We start from the raw sequence: 9,352 nt of genomic DNA, 5'->3' as shown, positions 1-9,352 counted from the left end.
TCGCCACAGCCGGGGGTCGCCACAGCCGGGGGTCGCCACAGCCGGGGGTGCCACAGCCGGGGGTGCCGGCGGCCCCCGCCCCTCACACTCCCCGCCCTCAGCGCCCCTCGCGGCCGCCGCGCGGGGCCGGGCCGGCTCCGGAGCTGGCGCGGGGCTGCGCAGGCGCGGCGCGCGCGCTGTGTGGCGGCGGGCGCGCGGGATGCGGGCGGCGGGAGCGCATGGCAGGTGGCGGGAAGCGGAGGCCGCGCGGCGCGGCGGGACCGGCCGGAGAGCAGGTGGGGTTCCGCGGGAACACGGCCGGGGGCGGCGGGAGAGCCGCGGGCCTGCATCGGCGCGGGTGCCGTGTGGTGTCTGTGGGTCCTCTGTCTCCTTGGCCCTCGTTCCGGTTTGCTCCGCGGCTTTGGGGAAAGTCACAGGGCCCCGGGCTCTCCTGCGCGGCAGCCGCTCCTCCACCCGGGCATCTCGCGGGCACCGCCGCGCTTGAAGTGCGTTGGGCCCGCCGGCCGTCCCATCATCCCGGCGGGACCGCCCTGGCAACGGGGACACTCGCCGTGTCCCGGGTTACCTGGCGGCGGCCCTGCTTCAGAGGTGAAGCGTCCGCCGCATTGTCCTCTCCTAAGAACAGAAAAGAAGCTTTCTTTTTTTTTTTTATTTTTTTTTTTTTTTTTTGGTTAATTTTTATTCTTTCAAATGGCGGGGGCGTCGGGGGGATGTAGCGATTCCTACCAATTCATGGAGACTTACGTGGGAATGGGGTGGTTGAGGCTAGCGCTCCAGTGGAGTGTGCTCGTATGGATCATTTCCTAGCCTGCTTCAGTTCACGTTACATCATTTTTAAAAGCAAGTTCACCTTTAAAGCTACTTTTAAAGTGCTGCACTGAAAACTGCAGTAGTCGTGATGTGGAATAGCACAGTAGTTCAAACAGCAGAGACTAGAGGATTTTTGCTGTATTATTTGATCAGACATGACAAAATAGTATCCCTACTTCCAGCTGTCTGTAAAACACAAATATGTTGTATGCAGTCTGCAGTGTGATTGGAAATGGTCATTTTAAAACAATGTAAAATTAGATTAAACCTTGGGATTGTTTGCTCCTTTGCTTAGTTAACTAATAGAAGTGCTTCTGTTTGTTATATTGACCCATTAATATAAAAGTAGCAGTTTGCTACTTCAGACATGTTTAGCACATATGTCAGACTGCACTTTTAATGGATTCTGTCTAAAACAGATGTTCTAGGCTGTACATATGCTGCTTTAACTAACAAACATGTCCTAATAGACCTAATCCTTGTTCCTCCATTAATAGAAAATCTTTGTAGAATCCTTTGGTAGAGCTGACAGAAAGCAACTAAATTAACTCTGTTTTGGGTTGTTTTTTGTTGTGTTTGTTTGTTTGTTTTATCTACAGAGTGAAAAAAATGGAGTTGTCAAGAAGAGAAGATCAAATCAGGCAGATATTCCTGATAGTCTTTGCCAAGAAGCAGAAACATGCTATCGGCTTAGACTGCCTGAGGACTTCTACCAGTTTTGGAAGTTTTGTGAGGAACTAGATCCTGAGAAACCAAGTGGTGAGGTTTTAAATTTTGCCTCTTCTAACTTTCACTCGCAAAAGCAGCCTGAAGGCAGGCAAACTGGAAGTGATCAGATGCATTTCAATGAAGCTTCAGTTTTTCAGTTGAGATGGAGGATATTTACATGAGTGTAAACTAAAATACTGGTTATAATCACTCAGATGTACACTTCAAGCTTTCTAAAATGTAACTACTTAAGTTGTGCAATGTAAAGGAACTAAATGTGGTCTAAATCTGCCTTTCTTGCAGGTGTATTTAAAATGTTTAGTGTGGAACTCAAGTTTTCTCATGTATCATGGTTTAATCCCAGGCAACAACTAAGCACCACCCAGGCACTTGCTCACTCTCCCTTGGTGAGACAGGGGAGAGAATCAAAAGGGGGAAGGTGAGAAAACATGTGGGTTGAGCTAAAGACAGTTTAATAGGGAAAGCAAAAGCCACAAGCAAAGCAAAACAAGGAATTAATTTAGCACTTCCCATGTGCAGGCAGGTGTTCAGCCATCTCCAAGAAAGCAGGTCTGTGTCATGTTGAGCATGATGTCACATGCTATGGGATATCCCTTTGGTCAGTTGGGATCAGCTGTCCCAGCTGCGTCCTGTCTCAGCTTCTTGTGCACCCACAGCCTTCTCACTGGTGGGATCAGAGGTTGAAAAGACTTTAACTCATTGTAAGCAGTACTAAATCTGGATTTCAACCTCTTCAAGTTTATTATATAACTGAATGTGGCATCCCTGTGTGCTCTAGAAATGACAGTATCTTGAGAGTCATAGAATGGTTTGGGTTGGAAGGAACCTTTAAAGGTGACAGAGTCCAACTCCCTACAATGAGCAGGGACATCTTCAACAGGGCCAAGTTGCTCAGAGCTGAGTCCAGCCCAGCCTTAAGTGTTTCAAGGTCATCCACCATGTCTCTGGGCAACCTGTTCCAGTGTTTCACCATGTGCATCATAAGACATCCCTTATATCTAGTCTGAATCTACCCTGTTTTAACTAAAACACATTACCCCTTGTCCTCTTGCTACAGGCCCTGCTAAAATGTTTGTCCCTACCTTCAATACCTAAAGTACTGAAAGGCTGCAGTCAAGTCCCTGGAGCCTTTTCTTCTCCAGACTGAACAGCCCCAACCCTCTCAGCCTGTCTTTGTAGGAGAGGTGCTCTAGGTCTCTGATCATCTTCATGAGCCTGCTCTGAACCCACTCCAACAGGTCCATGTCCTTCCTGTGCTGACAACCCCAGAGCTGGATGCAGCACTGCAGGTGGGGTCTCACCAGAGTGGAGCAGAGGGGCAGAATCCCCTCCCTCTCCCTGCTGCTTTGGATACAGCCCAGGGTGTGTTTGTCTTTCTGGGCTGTGAGTGCATGTGGCCAGGTCGTGTCCAGCCTCTCATCCATCAACACCCCCAGGTCCTTCGGGGTAGGGCTGCTCTCCATCTGTTCATCCCCAGCCTGTGTTGATACCAGGGGTTGCCCTCGCTCAGGTGCAGGACTTTCTACTTGGTCTTCTTAAACCTCAAGAGATTTCCATTGGCCCATTTCTTGAGCTTATCCAGGCCCCTCTGGATGGTATCCTGTCCTTAAGGAGTGTCATCTGCACCCCTCAGCTTGGTTTTGTCTGCATGTTTGCTAAGGTTTGCTGCTCCCCTGTCTTGTGTAATTGCTAAAGATTAATATTGAACAATACTGGTCCCAGTACAGAGCTCTGAGGGATGCTACTCATCACCAATCTCTGTCCAGACATTGGACTGTTGATGACTACTACTTACGAGATGTGTAATAACTCTTGAATGAAAGCTATCTGGTCAAAACAATGTCTTAGTTTTCCTTGTCTAGTGAATAGAGTGTTTGACTAAATTTATGGAAATTTTTGATACTTGAGCAACACAGAAACTTCCTGGTCTAGACACACACCTGAATGTAAATCAACTCATGGTTTGCTTTTCAGATGCACTTGTGTCAAGTGTTGGACTTAAGCTGGTTGGACCATATGATATTCTTGCTGGGAAACACAAAAAAGCAAAATCAACAGATGTGAACTTCAATCTTCATTGGAGATTCTTCTATGATCCCCCAGAATTTCAGACTATACTTGTTGGGGATAGCAGAACACAGTATCACATGGGATATTTCAGGTATTTTATTTCCTGTGTGCTCTTGCTCCACTGTAACTATGCATAGCTTTTGTCCTCTTTTTTTTCCATGAAGCGTAATTTGAGAATTGTGCACTATGACCAAACAAGAATCTTTCTTTTTTGTAGTAGGATATTAACACGTGCCTTTATCTTCTTATTTAAAAAGATCACAAGAACAGGACTTGAAGACTAGATTTAAATGTTTATTGAACTACCTCCTCCAGCCATCCAGAGCACCTTCACTCACTAATCTTTAACTTTTGCCATGATACTGGGAAGAAAATCAAATGGCCAGAAGGGAATATGTATTCTCTCTGCATGTATGGCTGTGAGTTCTTCTCAAGGTTTGCTGTAAGATTCAGAGCTTTAGATCTAAGGGCATTTTTGGAAGGTTTCTGAAGGAGGTGGCAGCATGGTGAGGAGGCAGATTTAGTTTTCCTTTGAAATAGGAGCAGTGGACACAGCCTGACTATTTTGTGTGTATTTTTTCATCAATAGGGATGTGCCAGATGAACTCCCAGTGTGGGTTGGTGCAAATGAAGCTAAGAAGGGTTGTGTGATTTCACAAGTTGGTGATAATGTCTTTGCTGCAGTCAAGTAAGGTTCATATTTACTTTTGTTTATAAAGAGCAGAATAGAGAGAAATTGTTAATTGGGAGGTGGGATGTGGAATAATGAAGCTTAACTGATGATATGTCTTTCGTAAGAAACCCCCGCTTGTTTTCTGCCCCTGATGGCAAGTTTTAAGATTCTCTCAAAAGCCTTTGTAGGCTTTCTGACAGTGTTTTCCTTTCAGAAGTGAAATAGATAAGTGTTAATTATGTCATTCTTTAAATATATTGGCAGTGACAGGCTCTAAATTGGAAAAAATACCCACTGGGTATGTTAAAATACTTTGTAAGTAGAGAAAGGGCATCTCAGACTGTGGTAAAGGAAATCTGAGTATAATAGTAGATGAGTAGCATCTGTCTCTTGTTCTTGCCTACATAAAAATACATTATGTTTGTATATAATTAATATTTACAAGAAGTACCATTTCTGACCTGTGGCAGGATAACACTTACATGGATATGTAGTTCAGTCTCATTCATGGAGCTCTGCATGTTCCTGTGTCAGGAATGTAAACAATTGATCTCATCCCTGCCCGTTAAAGATGGAAAGCTCTCTAAGGACAGACACGTGTCAGTCAGTGAAAGCAGGCTGAAGAAAGGCTTCTGCAAAAGAACCCTTGTGCAGTGCAGAGTTAAATGAGGACATTTGTTTTGAAAGTATCATGGGGAAGCTCATAAATATGTATTTGTGTGCATGACTTGGATGACAAATGATGTATATGGCACAAAGCAGCAAACTGAATGTTTAAGATAGAAAGATGAACAGCTACTGAGGCTGGGAGAACCTTCAGCACCTGCAGATTGCATAAACTAGATCATAAAGCAGATACAGATAAGAAAAGCCCAAGTACTGGCTGTGCCAAACTATTTTCTTTCCTCTTGTTAAGAGGCTTGTATTTTCAAATCTCTGTATAAATAAACTCGGGACTGCTAATCTTTGTTGTTAAGATCTGGAGGTTTAACATTTAAAAGGTTATTAGGTTTTTTTGTTTTCTTGATGTGTTTCTTCTGTTTGCAGATTATTTTTGTCAAAAAAACTTAAGGAAGTGGCTGATAAAAAGAAAAATGCTGTTTTGAAAGACATAGATGAAAAGCTAACAAGAACAGCAAAAGAACTGGGTTATTCTCTGGAACAAAAAACCCTGAAGATGAAACAGAGAGATAAGAAAGTATGACTTTCCTCATCCACTGGAGAGAACTAAGTTCTGTTAAATTTTTTTCGTGTACTTCCTGTTTGTGTTTTTTCATCCTTCTAGTCAGTAAGGATGCCTCATTTAGGCATTTCCAGTGGTAATCAGTTCTCTATAAAACTTCAGGAGAGGGAAGATTACTACAAGTGTGTTCCAAATAATAGGATTAAATAAAAACACTTCAGTAAATCATAGCTTGGCATTCAATCACAAACAAAACAGAAAGAACAAACTACCACCAAGAAAACCTAGTAAGCACAATAGTCTAGAAACTGAAACAAATAGAGGGCATGGAGAAAACTGCTTTAAATGGAAGATTCTTGTAAACAGCTGGGCTGGATCTGTTAGAAACAGGACCATTAAGGGTGATATGGATGATAATAACAGAGGTTTTTCACATACCTATCAAAAATTATTAGGGTAGGAGGGGACTAAAGAAATGTGGCACAATGCTACACAAGTGACTACAAGGGTCTCTAGATTTCAGAATTCGACTGAAATGGAGTTTCAAGCTTCAGTTATTTCAAACTTCAATACTTGAAAGTAACTGCCATATAATTTGAAATAATTTAAGTTGATGTCCTGGAGCCAGGACACTATATTAGGTTTGACCACCATCAGTCAGGTGTTAGTGTTTAATGAGGTGAGTTTTTAGGTCACAGTACTTTCTTATGGTGCTGTGTTCCATTTTCTGTCTCTTTTTTTTCAGGTGGTGACCAAAGCATTTCATGGAGCAGGCCTAGTTGTTCCTGTAGACAAAAATGATGTTGGATACAGAGAACTTCCTGAAACAAATGGTAAACATCTTGTTTACTATATCCTTCTGCTTTTTTGAGTGAACAACCCCAAGTAAAAAGCAAACTGCATTCATATTTTCTACTTAAAGAATTTGAGTGGTGGGAGTAAAAGGTAGGAGTCCTAACCATCACACTTGGGCTCAAAGTATTGTCTTTAAAGGAACCAGGTGAGAATCAACAAAACCATGCTAAATCTAAGAATTCCAGAAGTAGTTGTTCAGATGACCTTTCCTTTTGTATTGGCAAAGCCATGCCGGAGGTAGATCCAAAAAGCTGATCTGCATTCAGGGATTTGTGGGCTTATTTCTTATCCACCCCCTTGTCCCACTGTCGAACCAGAATCAGTTCCTTGATGCAATTTCACCACATAAATGCTTGTCTTCCTCTATGAGGAACTGAGAGGGATGGGCATGGGGCAAGAATGAGCTTCCAAGGAAATGGGGAAGCTTCACCAACAGTTCAGGGTGTGCCCACTTAGCTTACGTGTAAGTGTGACACACGGGTACAGTTTCACCACAGAATACTTCTGTGCAATATTAAATTTCTTTATTTAAACATCTAAATACCTGCTTTTGCTTTTTTGCAGCTAATCTTAAAAAAATTTGCAAGGCCATTGTTGATGCTCCGACTGATGAGGAGAGAGTGAAGGCCTTTGCACCCATTCAGGAAATGCTGACCTTTGTTCAGTTTGCCAACGATGAATGTGACTATGGAATGGGGTACGAACTGGGCATGGACCTGTTTTGCTATGGATCACATGTGAGTGCTACAACAACCATACTTCACAAAACTATGCATTATTTTATATATGGGCTAGAATTGTTCTGCTGGAGATTAATTATCCCTAGGAATTGTAGAGGTCTGCAAGAATATTTTTAATTCATGAAGGTTGTTAAAAAGTCACACAACATCATTCCATGTTGAATTTAAAATTGCGTGTGTGAAAGCCCAATCCTGCACTCCAGAAGCAGAGTGCAAAGTGTCTGATCCAAATGCACTGAACAGCTGGAGTCCCCTGTCCCCAGCCGCTTGTATAGGCACCCATATTCAACCAGATCAAGAAACAGCCTGATGTTTGTAGTAACCTCAGCTGCAAGAATGTGAACCCAGGCCAGCTGCCTCGCTGTACTGCCTTGTGTGGCTGCACAGGGCACCTCCCACATAAAGTCTCTTCTCTAGTTTTCTGCTAACAGTGAATATCATCAGTAAGGGGATTGAATTAACAGCACTTAGTTACACATAAAAATTATACTTAATGCTTTTTGTTCTGTATTAGCCACTGGCCTGTTGATAAAAAGGGTCATGGCTGTAACCAGTCTATGGCTAGAAATTAATACATGAAGTTTCAACATCAACCTAATATGAATGGATGGTCATAGAAACACCCCTGCAAAATAGCTGCTCCTAGCAAAACTAGTATTGGTTGAGTGGTGCTCCAGAGTATCATGGGAAAGATAAGTCTTGCAATACTAAATGTAGGCCCAAAAGAGCTGTACTGACACTGGTTAAAATATTTAGCCATGGAAATGAATGAAAACTGACTGCTCTTGCCATATCCTGTTAAATTACTGATGTTTCTTAGATTTCATGCCCTGCTCTCTTAAGTTCTGTACAGCATCTGAAAATGTGTGGTATTCTCCTCTAATATCCTGTTCATTTAGAACCCTTCTTTCAGAGACAAGGCTGCTTTAGCTGCTTAAATCTTTTCTACAACTGGAAGGGCAGTGAAGGAAACAGTTCCTCCCATTCTTCTGATTAGGTAGAGGCAAATACTCATCTTCCGTGCTTTGTGCTTTTCAGCACATGAAACTAACCACTGACAAAGTCCTGCAGTGAAAAATTGTGTTTACAGTACTGTGAGGTGTCTTGTCTGTCTTATGCTGCAGCTTGAAACACCTGTAGCTTTGCAGCTGTTTTCTAGAATTAGAAACCTTCATCTTCTAGTTTAGTAAACAGAAGAAACAGTGGCTTCACACAAGTTATGCTACAGTTAGGTCCCTGCCTGTGTTGGAGCTCCTACTTGGAGCTGTTTTCCAGTTCTGACTGGAGCCTTCCTGTCCCTTTGCTTACAGAGCCAGAGAAACAGTGACACTTTATCTGTAGCCCAAGACATAGAAAAGAACTTGAATCTTGTCCCCTTTGTTTGAGAGAGACAATGGACTTACATGTACAATAATGATTGCAAATGCTAAATATGCTCTGATGTTTATACCTTTGAAGTGCTTAAATGGTTACTGTAACTAGTACCACTGTACTCCCCTCCAGTTGTGGGGTGGGATGAGACATGGGACTGTGACAGGATAGGGGACTTCATCCTGCGGGCTGGAGCTTGGGATGCTGTATTGAGTGGGACCATCATCTCTTGCACTGCTAACTCTTGGTTTCTCTCTCACTGCAGCAGCTCTGGCAACCCTGCCTGCTGTCTGTGGCTGTCACAGGTGTAGCATGAGGATGTGCTCAGCCATTTTGGGAGGGGTTGAAGGGAGCAGTGTGAATGGGGCAGAGCCAGGAGCTGGGGGTGCTCCCGGAATAAACAAAACCACTGAGGCCGAGGGCGGCTCTTGTTTATCCTTCTCTCCTGCAGTACTTCCACAAGACAGTGGGCCAGCTGCTGCCCCTGGCTTACACCCTGCTGAAGAGGAACCTCTTTGCCGAGATCGTCGAGCTGCACCTGGGCAACCGGCGGGAGGAGGACCTGGATCAGCTGGCACCCTGAGCCGGGCACGGGGGGGTTGCAACGGGGGCGGCCCTGCAAGCCCGGGAGCGGGCTTGGCTTTGTGTGTGTTTGTGTGTCTTTTTGTACTTGGCGGCAGTGTCTCCTGCGCTCAGTAAAGGTTTTCTAAGGAACGCGCTGCTTCCCAGTGCTGCCTTTGCACGGCGGGACCGGAGCGGGGCCGCCCACGGGCGGGGCTGCGGCACTGACGCTCTCGCCTGGCCCTGCCCTGCCGGCCCCGGCAGCCAAACCTGGGCCAGGACTGCGGCTATAAGGAAGGGCAGGCTGCTGCCCAGCATTGCTTGGAGCACCTGCGGGCACCACGGCAGGGCCGGGCCGGG

The 9,352-nt window shown here is 44.7% G+C and overlaps 1 protein-coding gene across 2 annotated transcripts in view; it reads left to right on the top strand.

The window, feature by feature from the left end:
• The window catches only part of LOC121658300 (histone PARylation factor 1), a 24,715-nt gene extending 15,570 nt beyond the window's left edge, over positions 1-9,145 (top strand). Inside the window, exons 1-8 of one of the 2 annotated variants that reach the window (XM_042015066.1) lie at positions 198-275; positions 1,410-1,569; positions 3,514-3,700; positions 4,199-4,297; positions 5,330-5,480; positions 6,211-6,298; positions 6,885-7,057; positions 8,883-9,145. In XM_042015066.1, coding sequence (XP_041871000.1) covers positions 219-275; positions 1,410-1,569; positions 3,514-3,700; positions 4,199-4,297; positions 5,330-5,480; positions 6,211-6,298; positions 6,885-7,057; positions 8,883-9,014 — 1,047 coding nt within the window. In that variant the 5' untranslated portion in view covers positions 198-218 and the 3' untranslated portion in view covers positions 9,015-9,145. Of the gene's footprint in view, positions 1-197; positions 276-1,409; positions 1,570-3,513; positions 3,701-4,198; positions 4,298-5,329; positions 5,481-6,210; positions 6,299-6,884; positions 7,058-8,882 lie in introns of those variants that run through there. The other variant, XM_042015067.1, reaches the window with a different exon arrangement.
• Positions 9,146-9,352: the final 207 nt, after the last annotated feature.

The sequence above is a fragment of the Corvus kubaryi genome, unplaced genomic scaffold (genome assembly GCF_017639235.1).
Source record: "Corvus kubaryi isolate FWS band 111438036 unplaced genomic scaffold, C.kubaryi_AGA036_p1.0 split3-131, whole genome shotgun sequence".
Taxonomy (NCBI): domain Eukaryota; kingdom Metazoa; phylum Chordata; class Aves; order Passeriformes; family Corvidae; genus Corvus; species Corvus kubaryi.
The sequence above is the reverse complement of the archived record's forward strand: the minus strand, read 5'-3'. Positions and strand labels throughout refer to the sequence as shown.